Here is a 26,981-nt window from a genome sequence, read left to right as displayed (position 1 = left end):
GGAAATATGTTCAGAGGAGCCGAGTTAAAGACATATGTATGTAGGTCGTAGAATACACGAAGTAAGAGAAAGAAGACCAAGCAGGATAAAGTGGAGGTCGGCGTCTGATATGCAGAGGCAAAGAAGGGAATCGTGGGGCAGCTGGGTAATTAGTACGTAGAGCAATAAAGCCGAGGCCCGACTCTCACGTGCCGATACCGCTGAGTCAGCAAACGATAAGATAAGATCACCCACACCACAGCCAAATGGCGGCGAAACGGACCAGCTGGTGTTTTGCTGTTGTTTAGACCAATGTTCGGCGTCCCGCTGCCACCACCGTCGCAATCACCCTAGATCACCCTAATAATACATCTCTACCTACCGTTATAGAGCTGCAAATAGGCCAGAATGGTATGTTTCCCCAACCAATTGCTCTCGTTGCTCGAAAAAGCGGCTGCGGACTCTTAGACTGACCTAACCCCCCTCTTCGGCGTCTAGGCTGCTGCCCAAGTGATATCGAATTCTGGTCACGATGACATGATCGTATGTTCCATCTTGGAGTCTGATATTATATGATGTATCCGGTCTGACTTCTACCGCGCCTTCCAGCACGATGCCGGTCTTGACTATTACGGCCGCCGATTGGCGACATGCTCCTCCGACAAGACAATAAAGATATTCGAGATCGAAGGCGAGGCGCATAAACTTATTGAGACCTTGAAAGGGTGAGTACTCATCTGGCGCCTGTATGTGCCAAACGCGCCCAATTGCTAATATGAACTTGCACAGCCATGAGGGTCCAGTATGGTGTGTCGAATGGGTACGTATACAGAGAATCGTCGGGCTGGAATATCAGTATAGGCATATAACGGACGCCGTCTAGACTAACCCGTGCGCACCCGCATAATAGGCACACCCCAAGTTCGGCACAATTCTCGCATCTTCTTCCTACGATGGAAAAGTGCTTATCTGGCGCGAGCAGCACCAAAGCTCCACTGCCCCTATTGGCAGTGGTGCTTGGACGAAAGTCTTCGACTTCTCCCTTCATACCGCCTCTGTGAACATGATTTCCTGGGCTCCTCATGAAACCGGATGTTTGCTTGCCTGCGCTTCGTCCGATGGTCATGTCTCTGTGCTCGAGTTCCGCGATAACAGCTGGACGCACCAGATTTTCCATGCCCACGGAATGGGTGTCAACTCTATTAGCTGGGCACCCGCCGCCGCCCCTGGTAGTATCGTTAGCTCAAACCCTGGACCTGGACAACAGCGGCGATTTGTGACGGGCGGCAGTGATAATCTACTTAAGATTTGGGATTACAAGTACGTATTGCCTACTACGCGTGCCTGTTTAAGTGTGAGTGACGAAATTGCTAATACAGTATTCCTTACTTTAGCCCAGACACAAAGACCTACAGTCCCACCCAGACCCTGGAAGGGCATTCTGATTGGGTTCGTGACGTTGCTTGGTCGCCTAGCATCCTCTCTAAGTCGTACATCGCGTCTGCATCACAGGACAAGACTGTTCGAGTTTGGACTGCGGATTTGTCAAACCCTTCTCAGTGGACGAGCCAGGTGCTCGAATTCGATAACGTTGTGTGGCGGGTGAGCTGGAGCCCTAGTGGAAACATTCTTGCTGTGAGTGGCGGAGATAACAAGGTTAGTTTGTGGAAGGAGAACCTGCGGGGGCAATGGGAGAAGGTAAAAGACATCGAGGAATGATCTTCTTTCTTTGGTAACGGGGTTGTTGTCTTATTTACTATATTCGATTTTCCTATTTCCTCCACGATAAAACTTGGTCTTTTATAAGGTCAACGGATAATTCCAATGTCTTCCATAAGCGTGTCGAACATGGTACGGTCGGCTTGGTTTAATCGTACCAAGTCTCCTTAAACAGCTAGATGGTCTCACTTCTCATATGTACACATAGACAAGGTAGCTACGTATGTGACGAGTGTGTCATTTGATGCGAAGCCCACCTGCTCTTCTGGACTCACCATATTTTGACGAGACCGAAAGTGAGGGAAATACGGTCCGCGGTTGAAGCGGCACCGGAGAGCATGCCATTGCTGATTGCTCGCGTGGTACTAGTTTGGGAGCCGAGGTGTGCACGGAGGAGGTCCAGCCGACCTAGTTCTCGCGAGAAATCCTTTTGAGAGGCAACAAGAGCGTCAAGTCGAGCTGTTACGGCGGCCTAAGCTCAACTGAATCTTTCCGCAGCGCAGGCACTTCACTCTAAACACTTGCTTTTCTCACTTTAGCTTTCTCACTTCGGCTTTTTCACTTTTGTTTCCCAACCTGGACTACAATGCTAAGCTCGACGAATATAAGCAAGCAGGGTATCACAGCCACAGGTGGTCAACTGAATATGTTCCTGCAGCTTCCTACTGAGGTGTGTGATCCCCAAGGGACAAGCCTCTATACTACTGATACATCTCGTCTTAGTTGATACAGAATATCGCGTACCTACTCCCAACCAACGCAGATAGGATCAATTTTGCCCAGTGCTCATCTGATCTGGCAGCCAAAATCCTACCCGCTGAATCGCATGTCTGGAGAAGACTGTTTCGAGATACTTATGATGAAATTCTGAAGCTAAGTGTTGTGGACTATAAAATCGAGTACCAAATTCGGACCATCGTGCTCGCTAGGGCCGTCGACTTTAAGTATGGTCGAATGGAGAAACAAACGTACTGGTTAGAGCTTCTAAGAGACATGATTTGTGATGGACTTTACCAGGACAAATCGAATGAGGTCCCAAAAAATTTTAACTGTCTTCGCGAGGTGCTTTACAACACCGAGTTCCTCAATAGACCTGTGAGCGGCTATATGATGAGAAAGCCTGATCCTCCTTCGGATCTGTTTTGTGCCGTCCAATTGGTGATACCCCTTTCAAAAAAGATAAAAGAAAAGTTAATAAAATAAAATAAAATAAAAATTCTACCATGTAGAGCTGAGAACGGCAATAACTGACTATTAGTGCTTTGTTGTGCAGGTTTCTTACTTACCTGGCATTGGATCCGTCCATGCATGTTCGCTGTCTGAGAACTGATTATGATATTGGAGCTGTTTATGCTTTACCAGAGGCAGAAAACGAACTTATAGACGTGAAATTCGAATTGTCAATGGATGTCGCTATTGACATCAGGAATTTCTGGCTTCGCCATCTTCTTAATCCGGATGAGGGTACGTTCCATACCGCATATATGAGTTTACCCAAATATCACAGACCAGCTCCTCCAAGTCCGATGGGCCGTACTTTATATGACGAAAAACGAAAACTTCCTCTCTCTTGGCTAGGGTACGAATGTCAGTCTTCGTTCCGTATAACCTTCTGTCCGTCATTGTGGGATATACTGATAGATGCTAACACGCCCCAGCATGCATTTGCCCGCACCCACCCGCAGTGTCAGAGCTTGAAGTTCGACAAACCTGCGCTGATTTCAACGGCCACATAGTTGAAGTTGAACACATAGTAAGTACCTTATTTTTGGATCACCCACGGAGACTCACCATACCCAGACACTTCAATTCGAAGAGCATCCTGACCCCAGTAATTGGCCTGACCTTTTTGAACAGTATGTCAGCGAGTTCCGATGCCGGGGTGGCGATAAATGCACATTTTTCCGCGGCATCCAGACATATCATGGTTCTGGAGGCGATCGATCAGCTCTAGTACGCGGGTTCATTGAGAAAATCTATGGCGGCGGGATATGTGGATGCTGGTCCCGCATTACCTTCGTCACATATGAATCTAGTAACTGGCAGGGGCCCCACGGGGCCCTGGGATCTCTTTTCAGTGAGTCATGGCCTCCAATGGACATGCATGACGATTTCACTTCGATATATGCGTATTCGGGTGTAGTCATCCCGGGAAGTTCCCTCATGGTTGGACACTGGTGGGACCCTCGAGCAGATGAAGATACTGGAGATAAAGGACCATTCATTTTCTGGTGCATATGATGTTCCTTGCGAATGATCACAACATCAAGGCTCGTGTTTGATCTTGGAAGCCACTGTTCCCGGTACGGGGTTAGATATTGGCCCAGTTTAATGACGACCTTCTTTTCTTTTTGTTTGTTCGAAAGACGCTTTACCTGGTTCTGATATATGAAAGAGGATTATCAGTATACGATATCTCATCGTATTGGCATATAGCGTGGCCTTTTCAAACACCCCCGCCAAGCCTTTCTACCAGTATTGGCTATTTAATAGCGATAAAAACAAGAAATGGCTCTATTTAAACTATCCAATACAAAATTTGTCTATCGGTAGTGATATCAAGACAGCCTATCGTGAGCCCTTGTTAAGCTCTCTCTCACTCCCCAACCATCTGCAAGGAGGGCCTTCACGTCCTCTAAATTGAGCCCGCTCATTTCAGGATAGATAGCTCGTACGCCGAACCAGCCGACTACGCCAACAAGCCCGTAAAGCGTGAAGACGAGGCTAGGAGACAACAGCTCCAGCATAGGTAGGAAAGTAAGCCCGACTATGAAATTAGAGCCCCAGTTCGTTGCAGTGGCAAGAGCCGATCCGAGAGAGCGCACATTCAGAGGGAAGAGCTCTGATTGCTGCCAAGGCACATTGCCCAATCCAAAGGCATAGGCTGCTGTGTAGATGGTGAGGCATAGGAGGATGATGAGTGGGAGGATAGAATCATCCGCAGTGGCTTCGGGTGCTTGCGATTCTGGTGACATGTCCGGTAACGTCACAGAGGAGAATGTCAGGGCACAAACGAAAAGCGAAGCAACCATGACGGGTATCGAATAGAGAAGGATCCGGCGACGCCCAATTCGGTCAATGTAAACAAACGCAAGCAACGTAAAGAGAAAGTTCGTCATGGCCACGGACAAGGAGGTAAGGGTTGGCGAGGTGAAGGAGAGAAGTGAGAAGATGGTAGCCGAAAAATACATGAGCGAATTGAATCCACAAAGCTGTTGTAATGCTTGTAACATCACGGCTATTGCCAACGCCCTTCGATTGCCTCCAATATTGAATAGGTCATGCGCCCGCTGCTTAATACCATCAACCCATTGTATGCCACTTTCGAATGTCTTGTTTTGGCTCAATTCTTCTTCCTCCTCAACCTCTTGTTGAATATCTCGCAGGATTTGTTTCGCAATCTGATCGCTGTCAGGGTTGTGTTGATAGACCTTTGACAGAATATTCAGAGCCTTGCTCTCAAAGCCTGCCTGCGCCAGCCACCGAGGTGTCTCAGGTAAAGCGACAAGTATCATAAGCTGGAGCACTGCCGGAAGCATTCCAAGACCCACCATCCAGCGCCAACCTCCCCGGGCATAGGAGAATATCCAGCCAATAATGTATGCCACCACTTGACCACCGGTGATAAACAGGCTCAGTATTGTAACAAGTCTCCCTCGCACATTTGATGGTGCTAATTCCGATATATACCTGTGGTCGAAGTCAGCATCTTGTTCCCTGCGTTTCGGCATGTTGCATACAGAGGAGTGACCAGGCTAGCACTGCCAACTGCAAGACCAACTATACTCCGTCCAATAATCATTCCCCATACTTCATTCGTAATGGCCTGAATAAATGATCCAACCGTAAACAGAACGTCAGCGACAAGTATAACCTTCCTCCGACCCAGCTTATCTGCCAAAATTCCCGCCAGCGGGCTTGCAATAAGAGCAAAGAGACTTGTGGAAGAGGTGATGAGGCTTTTATCCAAGGTTGTGAGGGGCCGGTTTGATAAGTTAGAGCCGATAGACACAAGGGTCGACGAGATGACGCCCGTACTGTAGCAATCTAACTGTTAGCACTGATGAACAGCGGACTGCAGATTCTGATGGTCTTGAAGGTGTGGTCTCAGAGATGCACGTACTCATAACCAAAAAGAAGCCCACTAATACCAGCCGAAAATGTTAGATACCAAATGAATCGGCCGCTTGACTGTCCTACTGTGAGCTGGGGTGACTGGTCTGTGTCGTCATGCTGTCTGGCCGAAGACTCTGGAGCGAGGAGCGGAGCATGGGAGGCAGACGGGTCGCGTTCGTCTCTGCTACTCATAATTGAAGCTTGTTGATCTTTCTGACGACATTTGTCACGAACACTCGAGCGTATAATCTTTAAATATACACCGGCCGAATCTCTGAACTGAGATGACCATAAATTATGGGGTAAAGGTCCCATCGGAGTTTCGGTGCTCACGGGACCCACACAGCCGTTTCCAGAAATATCAGATGCCGACGGGACGCCAGCCGGGACTGACCGCAAACTAGCACACCGTTGACAAAGACAAGATGAACTAAATTACAGACTACACGATGTAAGCTGGATCAGTAGTTATTGCGACAGCATGGTTTTGAATGTTATATCCTAGTCTGCGGATTTGCTTCCAAATGCCTATTGAGCCGCTGCTACTCCAGCTTCGTCCGCTTGAGCGCTGATCTTCTTCTTGTACGCATCGACTGTGCCATCGAACTTTTGTACTGTACCCTTGTCGCAGACCCATAAGCTGGTGCAAACATTCCGTAGCATTGTCACATCGTGTGATACCATAACAACACCTCCTTCGAAGTTTTGCAGTGCTTCTGAAAGTGCATCCATACCCTCAATATCCAGGTGGTTAGAAGGTTCGTCAAGAACAAGGATGTGTGGGTTCGTCAATGACAGGCAGGCGAAAGCAACACGAGATTTTTGACCTCCGGAGAGTAACTCCATGCGCTGGAGACCAGTCATACCGGTAATACCGAACCTATCACAAACAACGCTCGTTAGTAATATATCCAAATAGTCATACTTCCTAGTTGGGCGGAAACTTACGCTCCAAGGTGTCGGCGATACTCTTCATCTGTCTTTCCAGGGTATGTTTTGGCCATAAAACTCACGGGACTTGTTGTCATATCCAATGCATCTACGTGATGCTGTGCAAAGTATCCGATTCGCAACCTTGCGTGCTGCGACATAAGACCGGAGGTGGGCTCAAGCGCACCAGTGAGCAACTTCAACACTGTTGTCTTACCAGCACCGTTGGGTCCGACGATTCCAATACGAGAGTCGAGTTGAACATCGAGATCGACATTCTTCAGCAAAAGGTTGTCCTTTGAGTAACCGAAGGTGACTTCCGTCATTTGCACAATAGGGGGAGAAAGCTTCTCAACCTCGGGGAATTTGAAGTGCACAACATAGTCACTCTCTGGTGCTGTTAAAACAGGCATCCTCTCTAACTTTTTGATTCTTGATTGAGCCTCAGACGACTTGGCAGCATTATAACGGAACTTGTCAATGAACGCTAATCTGGTTAGTGTATGCTATGGGAGGGCTAAGAGTGGAAATTACAAACCTTGCAGATGCGCCCGTTCAGCCATTTGCTTCTCATATTCGCGTTTGGCCTGCTTCTTTCTCTCCTCCTTCGTCGCATAGAAGGAGTCTATTCAGTTAGTTCCGCAGTTGAGAATCTACTATGGGGTATGAGACTTACCAAAATTAGCACCCTTGTAGTAGTCTAGCCGCTCGGAATGTTGATGAACAATATCGGTAGCAATTTCGTTCAAGAATGCTCTGTCGTGGGAAACCACGAGAACAGTGCTAGGATATCCTTGAAGGTAGTTTGACAAGAAAGTAATAGACGGCACATCCAACATGTTGGACGGTTCTGTATCGAGTCAGATGCTTGGAATAGAAACGCATGGTTTTACAGTCTTACCATCAAGAAGGAGCAAATCGGGTTCACAGAACAAAGCACGCGCTAGAGCCAAGCGCATACGCCAACCACCAGAGAAGGTCTTTGTTGCGTACTGCTGGCGCTCAGAAGAAAAACCAAGACCGGCTAAAATACTGGCGGCTCGGGATTCAGCCTTATCCGACTCCATCTCTGCAAGTTTTGAGTGAATATCATTCAACGTGATGTCAAGACCCTCCCTCTCATGATCGAGCCTAGCAGCATCGGTAGAGGTATCCGCCATGGAAGACCTTTCCGTTTCAAGGGCCGTAAGTTGTTTGGTAATTTTCTATGACAACGTTAGCAGGGTGAGTTGAATTTGGTGATCCGCCTGTGTTTAACTGACATCCTGGTCGGCAAGAAGACGCTTACGCCACACATCTGCATCCAACACAGCTTGGATGGCTGGTGTATCATCACCCATAATCTTTGGAAAGTCAGTGCTGTCTTTGATGAAGTCTCCATGACCGGGTTGAGAGGACATACTTCTTGTTCGACGTGAAGAATCGAAATATGGCTTGGAATGGCCACTTCTCTACGGCTCAGAGCGCGAAGCAGTGTACTCTTACCAATACCGTTCTGGCCAACAAGACCATAGCGACGACCATACGCCAGTGTGAGGGCAGCTTCCGTGAGAATGCGGTTACCACCAACTGTGATATCGATACCGTCAAGTTTGATATCCTTGCTCTTTGCTTGAGAGTCCGAGCCCAGTTGGAGAGGGTTGACAGCCATAAAGAACTCTTCGTAAGACATAGCAGCATCAGGTTCATTAAGCAGACGAGATGCTTCGTACTGCACGGTTTTCATCTGCTTCTTCTCCTGTTTGGCGCGGATCTTACGTTCGGCCTTCTCCAGCTTCTTACGATCAACGCGCGATTCCATCTTCCGTGTACCAACAGACTCGAGATCGACGTTGCCTCCAGCCAGACCTAATGTTGAGGACATATTCCGCTGCGAACCGACATTGATGGCCTGGTCAAGTTTCTTAGCGGCAAAGGGCATCTGTCTCCGCTCAGGGTCGACGTTATCAGAAGCCCTGAGAGATGAAATAAACTTCTCGACAAGGTTGCGAATCGCCTCTTCATTTTGAGTGGAGAAATCTCCAGAGGCAGAGACAAGTAACTCCGTAACCATATCAGCGGCTTCTGCCACTGGAGACGGGGCATTTGCATCTTCAACATAGGCGTTCGACGCATGGGTCAAGTATCCCTGAAATTATGTTAGTTTGAAAACTAAGAAGATATATTAGGATAACTCCTGCGCAGACTCACAACCGAATACTCAGAGATCACCCGGTCGAGACCAGGAATCTGAGCCTGCAGTTCCGTCTCCATGTCGGAGCCACTTGCGCTTGAGTCGAGATTACACAATGGGAGACGATAATGATAGATGTATTCCCCCCAAATATGATTATGACGACACTTTCAAAGGTCCCTATTTCATGCGTTGAGCTGATTGATTACCACCTCCTCGAGCCGATTTGGTTGTAACCGCAAGACTTTGAAGTGGCGGAATTGTGGAGTAGCTGCTCTGGCCCATATTGTGAACAAGCAGTGTGCGTAACTAAGCAATATGCACACAATATTTATCACTCACAATGAGTCATTTGAATTACCTCCAGGTACTATAATTCTGCAAGACCTTTTCTCTCAGGAAGCTTAACATTCTTTTCCCACTGACTTCCAAGGGTTTACTTGTGCGATCCATAAAAGATCACGTGATATAATTATCACGTGATTGTATACTACTTCCGATTTTCCAGCGAGGTGACACCAAAACCCCAAATCCCATCGCCGATTCGATATATATTGGCTTCTCCGTATGCACATCAGATCAAAATCAAGGAAGTCGTTTGAGGCGAAACACTGTGACCGTGCCAACCTTACTCAATTGCTTAAAATAGGTATTATCCAGACGTTAATCCGAGATACAACAATGCTCCCTGGTTCCAAAGGGTAAGTGCCAGACGACCGCAAGAAATACCCTAACCTCGAAAGTTCGAGATTTCATATCGGTTAGCGGGGGAGGAGGGCATTTGCCAATAAAGTCTGTGCCATCCTAGCTTAGTGCCGCCAAATTGATACACAGATGCGTCTTCGGTGGTCGGTTGTCGAGGAGATAAAACCGAAGGAGGCCATCATGCAGTGGCCTGAGAATGGTGACAGGGTTAGAACGAAAGGTCCATGCAATCAATAATAGAGGCTTATGTATCAAGAATTTTCAAAAATTACATCTGCTTTGCCGGGTGCCCAGGCTCAGGAAGCAAGGGAAATTACTCTTAAAGGGTCCAGCGGTCCGCCAGGAGATTCCAGGGCGACCTCCCTCTCGTCGGGACTCGAGAGGCTCGCGAGCAAGGGCTATGCAAAGAATGAAGGGAAGTGAAAGTCAAACACTCAAGAGATCTGACAGCGGGCAGTTGTCTGGCAGGTCGACACTAAAATAGCCAATAGTAATCATTACTCTTTCCGGGGTGTGATACTCCGTACTTCGTGAGGCTGTGCAATGTGTTGGCAAGTGGCAACACGGCGCTCTTGTCAGGAAGATGCAAACAGATTGAGCGTTGACTGGCTGAAGCGGTCGCGCTTGAGGGGCAAAATCATCGTACCACAATACATTGTTTTACCACTCCAATTCCATCGGCTCTTCGGGGTTCTTTTGAGATTAATGTTTTAGAAACCATTGGGATAAACAAAATGTGATATGTCATGGTGACGATAACGTGTTAATGCGTACTCCGTTCTGCATAACTGGAGTAGCCAACAGGCCTCGCGGAAGCTACCAAGGCATCTCTACAGAATAGTACTACGTATGTATGTGTTAGGCAGGCAAAAGTGAGCGAGCACCTCCAATTCCCAACCGGTTTAAAGTGTTCGCATGTCGCATCCCCAGACAATATTAGGTTCATGAAAGTCCTGAGTTGGTTGAGGTCCTCCGTGTTTCACTACGGAATAGATAGAATTAGTGGGCGCCCCAGAGGCTGTTCACTGTTGTTCCGGCAGCTGGCAATCAACTCGCGCCAAAATCGCAGACGTCTTCCGAAAGAAACGTAGACTAAACCGTATGGTTCAAGAAGGTTGTCACTTGTCACGGACTCAAGCGGGTCTTGAGGATGCGTCTTTCGTTTTGCCGAGGCGACGAAGCTCCAGCGTTCCTTGACCTTGAGTGATATGCTGGGTGAACAGAGTTTCGAGAAGACCACACCGAACCTTGGAAACCTCCCGCTATGTTCCTTGCTCTAACCACACAAGCAGAATCCACGGAAATGAAAACCCGTTCCTGGATGCGATCGTCCATATGCGAGATCTGGTTTTTCGGCTGGAACAGTGGACAGGTTCAGCCAGCCAAGTCAGAGCGCGATCGAGTGAAGTGGAGATCGTTCCGCCGAGTCGCTCAACTCCTTGGAAATATCCCGCCCTTGCCCCATAATAATCGCGACGATGACGAGGAGCAGAAAGTCAATGATGTGACGATCCGATCGCGTCTGGAGGACATGTGCAGAGCCGTGAATAGTCGGGCAGGGGGATGGCTGTCGTGAAAACACTCGTTGTTTGCCTGCACAACTGGCGTCAGTCGCGATGGACAAGAGGATCAATTATAGCCAATACTCAACAACCTCGACGATCACCTCTTCCGCCTAGCCGGCGATAGTGATGCTCTGGGCCAATGGACGGCAAGGGATGTCAAGGAAGAACAGGTGAGCTCAACAATCCCTGCCGCGCCCTGGTTTCACTTTCTCTCCAGTTTGGCAAGAAATCCCTCTCGTTTCCCCATCCGTCGGATTATGGAGACGTCGCAACAGCATCGTGCACGCTAAGTCCCCAAGGCCCAGTCTCCAAAGCATGGGCGGCTCGACGCAGTCACGCAGGAGAAACGAGCAGTCACATTTTATTTTTGAGTCCTAGCTTAATTAATTTAGCCCGTCGAACAAGGGTGATCTTCGTCTACCTAGTTGTTTGTTGAAGGGGATTGTTTGTTTACATTGACTATCGAGTATCGAGCCGTGAAAAGTGGTCCGCCCACCAAAGGAGGATGTGCTGTCACTGTCAGGGATTGCCCTGCTTGGACGGTCAACTTGGTTAATTTGCTGCCCGGGTTGAGGAAATAGTGGTACTTTCTCGGCAGGCAGTCAGTCAAGTCTGCGGCCCGGGTGTCGAGCGTCGACCGATCGCATCTCTCGTGTAGTCACAAGCAGAGTTTAATCGATAGGATAGCAATCAGCAATATCTTCAGTTATAGTTATAGGACAGCTCTTAGAATCTCGATACTCTACAGATTGCTTAGATACCAAAACAGGCGCCTCGTTTGCCAATAATCTGGCACGCGAATCGTGCGCTCCTGGACAATCTCATCTCGCTCCTGTGAGGCTTCGATCAAGGCCGGTATCACCGAGATCGAGTCCTCTAGACTCTGGCTGGGGGTGGAAACTGGAACTCCTCGCGTGCTCGGTGCTCCATTCCTCTAGTCAGTGTTCCTTTCTTCTGAAGCAGACAACTGGACATCATTCATGGCCGCCGAGTCCCACCCTGCGGCTTTGTTGATTTGATATTACTTCTATGCTTATTCCGCTTCTCAGTTCCTTTTCCCTCTGATCTCCAGCTGACACCTTCAACTCGGTTTCTTTCCTCCTCTTCCCTTTCGCTCGCCGGCACAAAAGGTCAGAAAGGCCGCCAGCGATCTCTTTCCGACCCTGTCGGTGTCATTTGGTGTCATCTGTCCCCTCTCATTCCTTCTCGTACCCGACATTCTTTTCGGAGCTTCTTCCATTCCTTTCGCCTCTCCAAGCTCCAACCAACCAAGCTGAGCGCTCAATCTTTTCCCCTCATCCCAAAAACACGCCGGTTTCGCACACGCCTCGAGTTTCGTAACAGTCAGGGTATTCGATATTGATTAAAAATCCGGCGATAACAATCTTGGAGTTGCCACTGGTCTTGTTGTTTCGGTTCGAGAAGGCTCGTCGCCAGCCCCATCAACCAAATACTCCTGTCTTTCTCCATGTGTCCAGCCACCTGAACTTGCTCGTGCATGACAATGCAGATGGGATGTCAACTCCTCCACCCTCCACCTCCTATCGATGTCCCTAATTTAAGCCTCATGGTACTTGATACTGGTCTCAGCCTTTTCTGAGAATGGAACATGTATCAACGGTGAGTCGATTAGTTTTCTAATTTGTCTCCCCAAACACATAGATCTCCGCCCTCCTTCCCCGCCTCCAATTGTTGCACTCTTCGCACTGCTGCAGACTCACAAGCCTCAATTTGCTTCCCCTTCTATCCTTGCATTCTAGAGTAGCTAATTCGAATTTCAGCTCTGTGCGGTCAGCACTGTCGGCATTGCAGCCACCGGCTTTGCGCTCGGTCGCGTCGAACAAACCCAATCTCTAGAACGGACCCGTATACAACACGCGCCCTTGCTGGTCTCGAATACCACACCTTCGTCCGCCGCGAGACCATCAGAAACGTTTGCGACGCCACAGTTACTGTCTCCGACAGCTGCTGACTTCTCGGAAACACAAGAAAATGCAGCACTCTGCACAGAACACGCTGGGAATAGCAATGCACCACCCAGAAAAACATCGTTTGCAGGCGTAAGGCTACGGCGTCGTGGTCAAACCTTGACGATCCCCCCAGTACGGTCTGAAGAAAATCCACCGGCCTCTTCACATGGCCGACGACCGTCTTCCTCTTGGATACGGCGACTATCATTCCAGCCAGAGAAGCGTTTCTCTCTCCAGAGCCCGGATTCTCTATCTTTTCCGGAACCAGCAAGCCCAACCCCCTCTCGTCTTTCCAGCCAACGCAGAACGCCCAACAAACTCGTCAAACGGCCGAAGTCTAATCATTCAAACGGCAAACCTTTATTTGCCCACGCCGTATCTTCGCCTCTAATACCTAGTGGGCTCCGCCGGCCAGCAACAAGTTATCAACGATCCGAAACCTTCAAGCACAGGCCGACTCACAGCTTGAGCTTCGAACCCAGTTTAGCACTTAGTCCTCTAGTCGAGCCCAGTTCCGGCAATCCACCCCCAAAAATCGAGCCCTGGCAACCCTTCATTACCGCAAGCTCCGACGCACCGCCCGAGCGACTCGACCGTAGGTTTTCAACGTCAACAAAACCTAAAGAACAGGCCGTGCGAAGAATCCTTCCGCAATCCGATGTCTCCCCGGCCCTTCTTCTCGCGACCTCTATCATCAAGAAGGAGGTCGCATCAGAAGCCTTATCAAAACCACCTGCCGTGACTCCACCCGTTGAGTTTCGCAATCCTTTTGTTGCGGATGATCCTCCACAGCAGGTAGAGGCACATCCAACAGAAGCAGAAAAGCAGACATTTAACCCATCATCTGAAGAAACCTGTCCAAAATCCCCTACGGAGGTCCCGGCTCCGTTAGACGTTAGGGTTTTCCGCAATGGCTCGTTCACTGGGCCCAAAAGGAGAGCGGTGTCGACCCCTCTGCCAAATTTAGCAAATGTGGAAGGAGCTATTTGGATGTCGTCGCCCCGAGCACCCGGGAGGCGTAACATTACAGATCCGAGTGTCTTCAGGCGGCCATCAACGACGTCAAATGGTAGACTTCCGGCTTTGTTCACTTCGGGAATTATGGGGTCACAATCCAAAGTCCTCTCACCATATCACAAAGAGTGCACCAATGATCTAGGTCAGCATCGTTATCGCGACAACGGACATCGTGGCTCAACAGACGGATCAGCTTTGTCTTCGTTATACGATTCTGTTCGTCGACGTCCTAAGCGCCATTCAATTGCCGCTTCTGACCCAGCGTCAACTGTCATGGGCTCTGATGACACTCGGGTCTTTACTTCTGGCGATGAAGACGAAACTGACTTCATGAGCGATACCGCGTTTGACTCTATTCGCACTCATATAACGACCGACAGCACTTGTTTCCAGTCCCCGCGAATAGAAACGATCTTCGACCGGACACTACCTTCAGGAACCAATGATGGGCTACCCACGGGATCAAACGGTATCGTCTCAGCCAACTCTGTCATCCCTCCAGAAAACCGACACCTCGATTCCATTGTGGGGCAAAACGCGGGAGAAGAAGCGCCTGGGGTCTCCATTTTGACACCAGCGGCTCAAAATCTTGTGGACACTCCTGAAGGAGACAGCGAAATATTGTTTCCATCTGACTTGAGCGACGATGATGATTCCCGAAGCATAATAGCTTCGCTGCCTGGAGATAAAACTATCCGCACTTCTCTGGCACTCGCAAAATTTGATGTTCTGGCTCCGGATAACACCAGCGACCAAGATTGCGGACAATGCACTTCGATCACTCAAGGAATTATGGGTAACCACATTCCGTTAAGAGAAACTGTTGAGCACGGATTGAATGGGGTCACTGAAGAAGCTCACGATACATCTCTGCGGATGAATATCTTCGACTGGTCTGAGCAATCAAAACCTGATCGCGAGGGCACCGGGCCTGACGGACGTCCACGAACAGTCCACGGGAAACATGGGCCTGGTATGCGTGGTAGTCGTGCATCCGGACGGAAACAACCCAGCACGCTTCATTATCGCAGCCAGAGCGTCCCTGTTGCTAGAGAGCCCATGGTATCCAGTGAGCCAAGGCAGCCGTCGGGCAAATTTGGAACCTGGGGCTTAGGCAGTAAGGGGGTCAGTGAAGACTGGGACAGTGACTTCGAGTTCGAGTTCGAGGACAGGGACAAGGACAAAGATGAAAGTTCCCTGAACGGAAACACTAACCCAAGAAATAATGCTAGTCAGCGGAACGTCATAGTACCGCAGGCGATTATGGAACGTCAAGCTAGTCTTCATGGGCAGTTCGGACAGGTTCAGGAGTTAACTTTGTTGGTTGAAGAGCTAAAGCGATTACGGCATCAAGCCAGCTTTTTGGACATTGTTCGGGGCCCATCAAACGAACTCTGGAAAGAGGCAGAGGGGATTGTCGATCTAGCAACAATCGACGATGATGATAACAACCAACCGCCGCCCAGGTCTCCTTCGCTGACTTTCAGCTTCGATGAGTCTGAGGGGGAATCGTCCCAATCGAACGACCCTTGGAAGCGTGTCAGTGGAGATTCTTGGAGGGTTTCCATTTCAGAAAACCCAGGCACGCGTCCGACTACATCTCCATGTCCAGAGAAGACGGTGCCTTCCAACAAAGCAAACTCGGTCCTGGATCTGATCTATCAACAGCGTTTATCCCACGACCCCACCAATAGCTCTCAGTTTCCACGGTCGAAGAAGCTTCCCTTCGATACGCAGTCTCTCCGCGATCTTGTCGTTCGTGCTGGCGTTGTGACTCGTGCGCTAAAAGAAGTGGTTCGAAAGGCAGAAGGAGTCCCTAATGGTTTCGAAGAAAACACACGTCCCTCACATCCACCGTTCAGTCGCATATTCGAAAATCATTCTCATGATGGTTTTTCGAAGTTTGAAACGTCCTGCATTAGTTGAAACGTTTGAACTTTCTCACGTTTCACTTGATACCAGCTTTATACCCTTTCTCTCAGTGTCTAATTGTACAACCTCCAAAAGTTTAATGACTCATCCGAGCATATGGGACGACATGACCGACAATACCTAATAAAAGCGCCTTCCTTTCGCCGATTTCTTATCGATCAGTCCCTTTCACATTTTTTATATTTCAGTTTTGATTCGCCTTGCAATGGTGTGGGGGCTCTTTTCTGTGTCTCTCCATCCTACTTGCAAAACCCATTTTTCTTTTTTGTACAATTGATCATGTTGGTGTATATTCTTCATCCCACCGTGATTCTATCTTGTGTACCTTGGGAGGTTCTTGTGATTATCTTGTAGTGTTGGTGTTATCACTCTTTTTTTTTTTTTTTTGTTTTTTTTTTTTTACTTTAAACAGGTGTATGATGGATGTAACGGATGCCAAGGTTTAATGGTGAATGATAAAGCAAGATTAAAAAGAAATAAACTGAGAGGACTGCACACATTGCTCATGTGCCTCAATGCTTCAAACCACAAGAACTACTGCTTCCAATTCTAATTTCCGTATTCATTGTCGGGCTTGCAATTAACTAAGGGCAGTTGGTCCTGAGGCCACCTTATGTGTGATGACTGTTATTCAAGGCGACAACACAGAAAACAATTATGTCCTCGACGATAAATATCCACTATAATGGCCGGGCTTTCAAATAGGTATCGTATTTCGAACGGGCAGCAGCCACTTCTCGCATAATTTGGCGAAAGGTCAAATAGAAAAAGCGTATCTCTGATGAGCCAACGCATTATAAATAACTGATAACCAACTAACCAGTTATGTTATAAGAAATTCAACCTCATAAGGAAAGGAAAGAATCAGGACCCTTTCAGTATCCCAAATAGGTTCAACGCTGTAATAAAAAGCCGCCAGTCTACCACTCCAAACGCAGGGCTATGATCATCGTCATGGGACTTCGCAACGTTGGTATATTCGGCGGGGAGTTGCTCCTTTGTCGGACTAATATAAATGGCCCCGGGAAACAGCAGCTAGATAGAAACTTGTTAGCATAGAAGCAGTATTTACCGACGGCTAAATGCTAGTTGGCGTCTTTTCTTTGGGCGAATGGTATACTGTTAACACTGTCTGTTTAGAACACCTGTAACTATTAAGCAACCCTGCCATAGGCACCACATGGAAACCATGCTGGGTAATGGCTTGAGAGTACCTTTTCATTAACTCAAACGCAACTCCCGTGATGCCTGGTATCCTTTAGGAGGTAGCATGTGCAGCTGAAAAACATGTGGCGCGCTAGTCCCCGAGAGGTGAGGGCATAGTCTTGACGGACTCGGGGAGACTTTTTGAAGCTACCAGCGCCTTCTTGATACCGATAGCACGCCCGTCTTGAATTTCTCTAGTCGTAAGGTCGAAGATTCTCTTTTACGGGAAGATAATGTGGCCCAGCGTACTGCCTGAAGTGGAGGTTTGATGTGGGACCGAGGACGAGAATGAGGTGTTCTCCGGTGTCCAGGCTCTAGCTAGCTGTTTTCAAGCCTTCTATATCAGACCGTCAGGTACTCCGTATTATTGACGAGTGAGTATATAACCTTTTTATGCTTGTCCATGCCAAGAACATGGGACAAGTCTTATTGAACAAAAAGTGTAGTGCGCTACTGTCTCAGGTTTGATTGAGTTGCATCAGAATGAGGAGGAGCCAAGACATGCGACGATTGAGGCATCTCTGCGAGGGTAAATTTAAATACTCCACCCCAAGCTTTGCTTGCTTTGTCAAAATATCTGATCTACGCGCTAATTTATTATTATTGAAAGTTATATATAGAAAGGTATACTATATATGGAGTAGAGTACGGAGGAGATTGTTGGATGGGTTAATTACCTGGAACCTTTGGACTTTGGAGCCCTGAGATATGGTCGAATCACGAATGACAAGATCAGTTCAGATGGGCGTGGCGGCACCCCATCATCGAAGGAATGGAAGGATTTGGTGGTTCCTGGCGCTAGACCATTTATGGGACTCGGCTTTCAGGGGACGGGATCCAGTCTGAGGCCTTAGCGCCTTGCTTCTTCCTGCGTCAAGGGACCCAGCTGTGGCAGAGGGGAAAAGAACAAGGATGTTACAGAAGAGAATAAGGACTCAGCTGGCGCAGACCGCTGGCCATACCCAGGTCTCGCGTAGCTCGTGGATAATATCATCTTCCAATTGCTCAAGAAAAACCGTCAGAGATGCTCAGGGCTTGGGTGCATAAGAGGGGAAGTGGACCCGGTTGTTCCATTATTATTGCTCGGTACTTCATTTATCGATGGGTGGCCCTGTCACCAGCTCAGGGGTTAACCAATACAGAAGCCAAACCAAGGGTTCATTCACCCTTTTTGCATGGCGGCATGAGAGAAGCTTCGAACCCTGAATAGATGGAGCGAAAACAGTGGCTCACCCTGTCTTGAAATCCAATCAAAGCAGAAAACGAAGGCCATGATAAAAGGCGCGTCACGTCCTTACAGGAGCAAAGGCACAATCTACGGCCCCCACAAGTGCTAAACACCAACAACTCACAGCCCATTCTGCTCCCCTCACACAGACGGATCACCCATCTAGACCACTACCGAGTCGTACTAGTATCCCCGACTAGTCCCCCAATGGGGCGCTGCCCTGGTCGCTCGCTCCAGTTTCACTCACCCAGGCTTCTCTCTTCTCTCACCCACCCTCTTTCTTTTCTTCCTCATCCACCTTGCCTTCCTTTTCCCGTCGCTCTTTTCTCGAACTCCCGGATATCGATCTTTCGATATCTAGCCACTCTTTTCCTCTCTGCCGCTGGCCGCTGGCCGCCACTCGTTCTCTGGGGACTCGTAGTTCCGTTCACTCCTTACTCTCGATAAACGCCCAAATTACCTCGGCCTCGAACTCGGTTTCGTTTTTTGGTTGACTTTTCTAGTCCATCCTTTCGTTTCGAAGGATTTGCATGGCACCTGGAAACTCGTTCGTCGCTTGAAAACTGACTGTCTGAGGCGCGCACGAGCCACTGTCAGGCTTTCATCTTAAATGCTAAACCCTGGTTTCTGCGCTACCAGAAGCTAGGCGACCATGCACCGGCATCATCAGCGCCTACATCACCATGGCCAATACGTGGAAACCGACTCTGCTCCTCTCGAGCCGATTGTTATCCCGGAAGTTCCGGACATTGTAAAAAGAGCGCCAATGCCTACGGAGGAGTCAGGGTCGGTCGAGACGTGTGCACCTGGAGATGACTCTGCTCGATGTGAGAAGAACACGAGTACGACAAACAATACTGTACTGCCTGTAGTGCTAGGAGCCGTGTATGTTCTCCCAATGTCCCGTCCACTGTTCCTCGATCTTCTCCATCCGCTGTGTCTAATCGGCATATAGTATCCCAATTGTCTGTGCGATTATAGTGTTGTACTTTCTGCATCGGCGAAATCTAAAGAAACTCCGGAACGAAGATGCCAATGACAAGCACAAATCCCTTGACTTTGGACTCGATTTACCATCTGGCGGCGGTAAATCTGGAATGCGTGAGAAGGATGGTACACGTATCAATCATATGAAAGGTGTTTCTCTTGATATTGGATCTAGCCCGTATATGATGCCACCTGATATGCGAGGCTCGAGGGACTCCATGAATTCGTTGCCCCGCTCAGTTCTGACGGATGATGATAAGTACCGACGTGCACATCAGTACTTTTCACCTGATACGCAGTCTATTCGATCCCAGCGACGAGGCTATGAAGACACAGCGAGTGTTGCTGGCTCAACAAGGAGAGAACCCTATGGCGACGACATGAACCAAGGGCTACTAGGAAATGCTCAAAGGATCTCGCGCTCATCCCCACCTCTCTACAATGCACCCAGCGAGCCCAGTCCACGCAGCTCAGGGAACCAACCCCAAGTGCATGATCCGAGTTTTGAATTAAACTTGCCAAGGAGCCCTAGTCCCGTTCATGTACCAGGCTTGACGCCAATCAATGAGTCGGCGACAGAGAGTTCAAAAGAAGGCAATGTCCCTGCAGGTGCACAAGCACAGTTGAACTCTCGCCCCGAACACGAGTTCGATTTTGCGTTACGAGATACACCTTCTGCCCACACCGGATCTGACCCTGCTCCGTTGCACGATACGTCAGTTCCCACTCCTCGAATTTCCTTCCCCTCGAGTGATGGCGCTAGTGATTATGGAGACGAAAGGGCGTCCAACCCAATGGTTCCGGCAGTAAACGTCGAGAAGGCAGAGTCAGGTCCTATCCATGAGGTGCCGATGCCTCCGTTACCAGAGGAGCCGCCACAACAATCTAACATGGGTCTTGATCCTCGTCGTGATACCCGCCGTCTGACAATGGGGTTACGCCCTTTGCCCCCAGAGGACCCGGCTGATAATCCCGAGCAACGTGCTAATCGTATTCGATCATTCTACAAGGAGTATTTCGACGAAAGCAAAGCGGGCCAACGAGAAACTTACTACGAAGACTACGGAGCAGAATACTATCCGTATGAGGATGAATATGTGTACGATCCTGTGACTGGCGAGTACTATGACGCATTCCCAGCGCCGTACGCTGAACCAGTGACCCGTCGTGCCATGACTCCTCCACCGCGTGCACCTCACCAATTTCAAGGCGGGCCGCGCCATATGGCATCAGGTTCGATCGGTGGATATAGTGAACACTTCTACTCACCAGGCCCGCGTGCGTTCTCATCGGCCTCGGCCCGTTTTCCTGGTGCTCGAGGGCCGCGCAAGCCAGCTCCTCCGCCAGCTCCTCTTACCGTTCTCCCAACTCCACATTTGCTGAAAGACGATGCCATTATGACAGCAATTGATTTTGCACCGGGTTCGAGCTTCAGGGACCAAAAGGACGGCCGCCCAGAGACACCTCTCGGTGGAGTACGGCCGTATAGCCCGATGGTTCGAGCACACACTCCTCTTGCTTCGGTATTCGACGACCTGGCACCTATGCCTAGCCCGTGAGTTTCCCTTTCAACTATAGTTGCTTATCACGTTCGAAACTAATACTTTTGCCAGACACCAACTGCGAAAGTCAGGCGCTTTTGATAATTTAGATTTTGCTCCCCCACCTCGTTTTAAGACCCAGGAGACCGCGAGCGATGCTGGTAGCATCCGCAGCACGCGAACCGGGGTCTCAGCAGCACATTTGCATAATATCCGCACTGGTGCGTACCGTGTCAGCCGACTGCCCCCCGAAACTGTTGGTACCAGGGATGACTTGATGTCGAACCTTCGTCCTACATGGGATATGCGGCAATAAATATCGAGGCCTTATGACGATTTCCCACTGTATTCTGGAGTTCACCTACCATGTTATGATCTGACTATCGAGTTTGGTTTGCTCTTGTGAAATCTGGGTTACTGGTAACTTATTCACACCCATTGCATAAATGGCATACAAGACGCTGGTTGTTCATTTTCATATTTCATTTTATTCGTGTATATCTGCTATTGGGAGTCTGATATAAACGGCACGTCATTGCTATTTTTTTGATTTATTTTTTTGGTACGAAGTCAGAACAGGCTCGTTTTTTATGGGGGTTTTAGCCTTTTGTACTTTTGCCTGAAAATGTACTCCTGGTTATTCTTTGGGATTTCCTTCCCTCAAAGTGAGGATATCGCAATTGAACATATTATCTTTACAGTGATAGGCAGGAATTTTCAAATTTCACATGGCAATCGGGATAATTGTCTGGTTGGAAATAAAGAGATGGCATAAATGATAGAGCTAAAGTAGTTATTGCGCTCATATGCATAAATGGAATACGGGATACGAGGCCGCCGATGGAAGGAAGCACAGCCACTTGCACGCCGGTCTCCAGTTCGTCAATCCCTGCTCGGCCATGGAACCTGAAGGGAGACTCCAGGCTCAGCTGGTGCAAGTCGGAACCGTGGACGCATTCCGGTCACTGAATACTGGCCTATGAACGGAATCGTAGTCTTCGGTACAGATTACAAGATCTGGAATCTGTCCACCACAAGGTTTGCTCGAGGCGATTTTTGGGTTTCAAGCCCGACCCTGGCAAAACTGGTACTATAATGAGCAGTAAGATATTGGAGAGAAGTTTAAAGTGGTACGTCTAACATAGTATTTCCTCTGTATTTCCCACTCAAACGAACAAGGAGATTATGTATTGATGATCCAATAACGATCAACGAATGTCGACATCCATGGATCCATGGCGACTGAACCGAATTGAAAAGGGGGGCCCAACCCGAATCCGGCAAGCCAACGTCGCCGCTCTGGGCTATCATTGGATCCATAATCGTTTGTTGTTGTAAGACATGGGAGCTCTCTGCAACCAGCTTCAGTGGCATTATTCCTGCTTAATTCATCGAATCCGTCGCCACCTGTTCTTTGGGGGCTAATTTGCAGGACAGCCTGATGCGCATTCGGAATATCAACAAAGCAATTATTAGGGATCTGGTTGCTCAGGTCCACTGTTATAAAGCCGGGGTTTCCGATCGCAGCACGCCAAGTTACTGCGCGCGGCTGTTTGGACGCAGTTTCAATGGGGAATCCCAGACCAACTCGCTGGACTTTAAGATTCATAATGCGGTCGGCCTGCGGAATTTAATAGTTGGTTTTTCTTTGGTTTTGTCTTCTGTTTAAAAACCTCTGACCACCGGGACTTGGGTAATACGAGCTGTTGCTAAGAATACTGCAACAACGTACTAACTAGTACGGAGTAGTCAGACTTCCAGTGCCTGGGCCCACTGTTATTACAGGCTTGGGACGCCGTTCTTTTCTTGGAATCAACTCCACTTTGACGCCCGCTCAATCTCAATCTCATCTCACTCGCTCTTCGTCCTCTCTCCCTTCTATTTTCCCTGATCTCTTTTTCCGGATCCGTCCCTTCAATTCTTCGCCTGCCACTATATTTTGGCCTTTCCATCCTTTCTAATATGAGAATATTCGCCTTCTTTGCGTGAGGCTCGATTATCATTAATAGGTGCGCCTGGGTCGAGATTTCTCCGTCAAGTCCCCCCCTGACGGCTCGTTAGCCAAGGCTGCCCTTTGCACCAGCACGACGCCTGCCGCCATTCACAAAAAGCAATCGTCGACCTTCATTCTGCCCATACTATCCATTTAGTTATATTATTGATTTATTTCTGATCGGGCTTTCGAATCCTGAATGTTGATGGAAGCCTTCGGCTACATCTACACGGGCAATTAATTGACTTCTGTTTGGATATTTGCATTCGAACCTTTTCACCACAAACGCCGAATTCCAATCTAATCGATTTGCGATAAAAGAAAATTTCGAGGAACCCGGGAGTCATTTCACAACAGAGCAAAACTCTCGGGTGGGCATCACGAGTCACCCGGTATTAAGTTCATACATCATGCCTTCAACCCCAGGTCCAGCGCCAACGAGTGCCACAACAACTTCTGATACAGACTCGACCGAGAATACGCCATCTCCGACTCCCACGGAGTCTGAACCGACTTCTTCATCGGAAACATCAACTTCATCTGAGGAATCTCCGACATCGTCAAGCAGTACCGAAAGCACCTCATCTACGGAAACAACCGAGAGTACCTCGACGACTCAGGAGACTCCTACACCTACTAGCACTTCGACGACTACCACCACAGACGAGTCAACTTCATCTACTACCGATGAGCCAACCTCTAGTAGTGAGGAGTCGACTTCAAGTACTGAGGAGACCAGTCCAGGAACAACCACAACCGTCGTTACTGTAACGGGTTCCACAACTACGAGCACAATAACAGATGGAGGTGCGGCCTCAACTATAGGCTCATCGTCCACTGCTTCAGCAACAGACACAGATGGTGGTGGCTCCGGACTGTCGGCAGGTGGTACGATAGCTGTCGCAGTTGTGGTCCCGGTCGCCTCTGTCGCTATCATTGTCCTGTTAGGGCTTTGGCTATGGAGGAGACACAAAGCAAAGAAAGTAGCGGAAGAGGAGCGCAGAAAGGAAGTTGAGGAGTACGGGTTTAATCCGAACGGTGACCCAACACTGCCCGCCGTAATGGGTGGCGGTGCAGACGATAACTCAGGATATCGTGGATGGGGAACAACTTCTGCTGGCCGTAAAGCGTCCACGAATTTGTCAAGCAGTGCTGGCGTTGGCCTAGCGATGTCTGAGGCTGGAAGCCAGCCAGGCTACCAACACGCCGCAACCCCCAGCGATGGCACCATTCAATATTCTGAAGGACATGGTGGTATCGGTGAGACCGAACCGTATGGGATTCTGGGCGCTGCTCCTGTTGCTGGCGCTGCTACCTCTAACCAGCGCAATGCCGATATTAATCGCGGTCCATCCAATGCGTCGTCCGCATATTCTGCTGCAAACCATTCGGATATTTCAGAGGAAAGCCATATGTCTGCCGCACATCCAGGTGGCCCATACTACGATTATAGTGATGCGCAGCAACCATACGGAGGGTATAACGATCCATATGGAGGCCAGCCAGTGATCCGGGATGTCCAGGCACGCCGCAACACACAGATTCAGAAGCCGTCTGTGTTTCCGCGACAAGGAAACGCCGGAATCGCGCAAAACTTCTGAAAAAAGATGTAGAGGACTGATTTTTATTTCATATATATATACTGGAGGATCTAAATACCAATACTGATCGTGCGGACACGTCTTTGGACTGGATAGGGCTGGGAGGCCAATCCATGGCTCGGCGCAACTTTGAACAGGCGTTCGGGTTTTGCTGATTTCACGATAGTGAATACTGAGCCTCAATCCCTGCCTGGCTCGTGCGGGTTTTTATTTTTATTTTTATTTTTATTTTTCTCCCTCCCGTTTGAATGTGATACCAATTGATATTGCGATCTTTTTATTTTCCGTTCCCTTTTCATTCTATACGTTACCTTCGCGACCTTGGTCAAATCTGCTATGCTGCGTTTTTCTCTTTTCTTTTCTTTTTTTTTCTTTTCTTTTCTTTTTTTTTTTNTTTTTTTTTTTTTTTTTTTATTTGAACAGTACATTTGACGACTGCCCTTTCGGCTGGGCTCGATGCGAGGAGCGTATCAATATCCGCTTTCGTTACCCATCAAATCAGCCATTTCCCTTTCTCTTTTGGTTCCTGTCAATGATGTTCTAGTCTATTGCCTAGATGTATTGTCTGGCCCTGGGGGGTTGGCTCCCCCAGCTCCTGACCTGCACGGGGTCGGCAGTAAATAAAGCTGTATATCTTAGGTATTAGGAAGTCGAATATATACATTACTAAGTGCAACTTTGGCCCTATGTTTTCTACGTCATAGCTCAAGAAGCTAAAGGAGCTGGAGGGGGAATATAGGTCCTCCGGCCGGGTGCTTACCGTACCTTGTTGAGTAGTCGAGAAGCAGGTACGGATATAGTTATAGTTATTCTTCTTTTTATAACAGCTTCATTGCCCAGTTCAACAAAGGCGAGATTAGCCAGCTATCAGTGGCCAGACATCCACATGAGGCTAGTTCGCTAGTAAGGTATCAGTCTTGGATGGCCTTAACCGCCGCATCCAGCGAAGATCCAACGATGAGCTGATTTCAGTTTGTCTGCATGATGGGAGTGCGGATGGTGACATCATCTTCAGGAATCAGTGCATCAGTCCGATTGTTTGAAGCAGGAACAAGCCAAGAGAGAGAACCCCGGCCAAGAACCCATCAAACAACAGATCGGGGCTTGTTTGAGCAGCGCACGTTGCGATTGAGGCGGCTTTGGTTGGATTGTTATCCAGGGCCTGCAGCTTTAGCGCGACCACGGGGCATACAACGTGGGCTCGTTGGTGGTGGTGATTGGGTCGGAGCCAGCTCCCCCAGAGCTCTCCACCTCGCCCTTTCTCTTCCGGCTTGACATGAACATCCTCTCAGCACNTGCTTTGAAGTCCTCCCATGCCTGTTGCCCGCCGTTTGCCATTCTATTTGTTCTTTTCCCAAGCCATTCGTCCGTTTTGGCAGTGATCTCCTGGTCACTTTTCATTTAGGTATGTTGTCGGAGTGGCCCCCGCCATGACCTTCTTCGGCTTCCAGCCTTCCACTGACGCAAAAAAAAAAAAAAGGGCAAAGTCAGCTTAGTTTGGGCATGGTTTCAGCATACCTTCCAGCTTGGTGAGGTAAAAAGAAGTTATACATCGCACGTCGCCAATTCGATCTCTGTGAATATACCATGCCTATATCATCGCCATTTTAACAAGGGATCAGAGACGGGCCCTTGGACTTCTTGCGCGGCTGAGCACCTACTTCGGGGTACCAAATATACCCGCATCTGGACTTAAGAGAGTGTGAGGGAGTATAGGACGGTGTTCACTGCCCAAGGAATCGGCGCCCTTGAGTCGTCATCTTCCTCTCCCAGCTAGGACTCCACACGTCTCAACACTAGAACGACATCTTCTGGATCCTGCTGCTTGTCCTTCACCTACTGGCAGCTCTATCTATCTGTCTTTGCCCCACTTCAGCACGTTCGTCTGCTCGGAGACTACTTTTGCCTCCCCTCTGTCGAAACACCTTCGCCGAGGGGCAGGTTTGGTTACCTTCGTGGTCACCTCTTCCACTAGTTTTCTTTCCTCCTGCTTTTGCTTTCTTCTCAACTTATTTTTTGTTTTCCTTCAACAATCCTATTCTTTCGATCCATCACGAAACTTTCCATTAACGGCCTTTGGATTTGACTGCCGCTCAATTCGCCGTTATCTGGGCATTGAAGCATCCGCCTGGTTAGGCACATCTGCGTTGAGGTACTGGCAAAGAGCCTTTGACCTTTGAAGTGTACCTGTCAACATGTATGTATCCCGTCACTTCGGGTTTCTGTTGAAGTTACGGGGCATTTAACTGCAAATCGCTGCAGATGTGCTTATACTTTTGCCGACAGCTGACCGTTGCGATGCAGGAAGTTCGGCAAACA

General features: G+C 48.8%; 7 protein-coding genes across 7 annotated transcripts; 5 read left to right on the top strand and 2 right to left on the bottom strand.

Moving 5' to 3' along the window:
• Window positions 1-261: 261 nt before the first annotated feature.
• On the top strand, window positions 262-2,023 carry sec13 (GTPase-activating protein SEC13). The gene is made up of 6 exons (XM_040848230.1): window positions 262-390; window positions 478-522; window positions 589-704; window positions 769-799; window positions 890-1,299; window positions 1,374-2,023. The coding sequence occupies exons 1-6, from the start codon at window positions 388-390 to the stop codon at window positions 1,696-1,698; spliced, it is 930 nt and encodes a 309-aa protein (XP_040696839.1). The 5' UTR covers window positions 262-387; the 3' UTR covers window positions 1,699-2,023.
• Window positions 2,024-2,344: 321 nt separating this feature from the next.
• On the top strand, window positions 2,345-3,939 carry ASPSYDRAFT_36597 (uncharacterized protein; the record flags this gene model as incomplete). The annotated part of the gene is made up of 5 exons (XM_040845445.1): window positions 2,345-2,368; window positions 2,422-2,888; window positions 2,972-3,162; window positions 3,357-3,451; window positions 3,499-3,939. The coding sequence occupies 5 exons, from the start codon at window positions 2,345-2,347 to the stop codon at window positions 3,937-3,939; spliced, it is 1,218 nt and encodes a 405-aa protein (XP_040696838.1).
• Window positions 3,940-4,256: 317 nt separating this feature from the next.
• Window positions 4,257-6,006, bottom strand: ASPSYDRAFT_163383 (putative MFS myo-inositol transporter; the record flags this gene model as incomplete). The annotated part of the gene is made up of 3 exons (XM_040843160.1): window positions 4,257-5,388; window positions 5,439-5,735; window positions 5,822-6,006. 3 exons carry the CDS (start codon window positions 6,004-6,006, stop codon window positions 4,257-4,259), a joined length of 1,614 nt encoding a protein of 537 aa, XP_040696837.1.
• Window positions 6,007-6,342: 336 nt separating this feature from the next.
• ASPSYDRAFT_62235 (putative AAA family ATPase GCN20) lies at window positions 6,343-8,997 on the bottom strand (the record flags this gene model as incomplete). Its single annotated transcript, XM_040850095.1, has 8 exons — window positions 6,343-6,694; window positions 6,763-7,231; window positions 7,283-7,369; window positions 7,421-7,594; window positions 7,646-7,949; window positions 8,007-8,087; window positions 8,147-8,872; window positions 8,935-8,997. 8 exons carry the CDS (start codon window positions 8,995-8,997, stop codon window positions 6,343-6,345), a joined length of 2,256 nt encoding a protein of 751 aa, XP_040696836.1.
• Window positions 8,998-12,691: 3,694 nt separating this feature from the next.
• On the top strand, window positions 12,692-16,483 carry ASPSYDRAFT_73108 (uncharacterized protein; the record flags this gene model as incomplete). The annotated part of the gene is made up of 3 exons (XM_040850692.1): window positions 12,692-12,757; window positions 12,778-12,807; window positions 12,969-16,483. The coding sequence occupies 3 exons, from the start codon at window positions 12,692-12,694 to the stop codon at window positions 16,098-16,100; spliced, it is 3,228 nt and encodes a 1,075-aa protein (XP_040696835.1). The 3' UTR covers window positions 16,101-16,483.
• A 2,709-nt stretch (window positions 16,484-19,192) lies between these two features.
• On the top strand, window positions 19,193-21,384 carry ASPSYDRAFT_36593 (uncharacterized protein; the record flags this gene model as incomplete). Its single annotated transcript, XM_040845444.1, has 3 exons — window positions 19,193-19,425; window positions 19,496-21,082; window positions 21,141-21,384. 3 exons carry the CDS (start codon window positions 19,193-19,195, stop codon window positions 21,382-21,384), a joined length of 2,064 nt encoding a protein of 687 aa, XP_040696834.1.
• Window positions 21,385-23,001: 1,617 nt separating this feature from the next.
• On the top strand, window positions 23,002-25,050 carry ASPSYDRAFT_51121 (uncharacterized protein). The gene has a single exon (XM_040848227.1). The coding sequence runs from the start codon at window positions 23,472-23,474 to the stop codon at window positions 24,660-24,662; it is 1,191 nt and encodes a 396-aa protein (XP_040696833.1). The 5' UTR covers window positions 23,002-23,471; the 3' UTR covers window positions 24,663-25,050.
• Window positions 25,051-26,981: the final 1,931 nt, after the last annotated feature.

The sequence above is a fragment of the Aspergillus sydowii genome, assembly GCF_001890705.1.
Source record: "Aspergillus sydowii CBS 593.65 unplaced genomic scaffold ASPSYscaffold_17, whole genome shotgun sequence".
NCBI classification, from domain to species: Eukaryota; Fungi; Ascomycota; class Eurotiomycetes; order Eurotiales; family Aspergillaceae; genus Aspergillus; species Aspergillus sydowii.
This window is presented reverse-complemented; position numbering and strand designations above follow the sequence as displayed.

Excerpts from the sequence above, each read along its gene's own strand:
- sec13 (XM_040848230.1), top strand. Across the intron at positions 523-588 it reads CTGGTCACGATGACATGATC|CACGATGCCGGTCTTGACTA; the intron begins GTATGTTCCATC and ends CGCGCCTTCCAG. Across the intron at positions 1,300-1,373 it reads CTTAAGATTTGGGATTACAA|CCCAGACACAAAGACCTACA; the intron begins GTACGTATTGCC and ends TCCTTACTTTAG.
- ASPSYDRAFT_51121 (XM_040848227.1), top strand. The coding sequence starts at position 23,472 with ATGCCTTCAACCCCAGGTCCAGCGCCAACGAGTGCCACAACAACTTCT.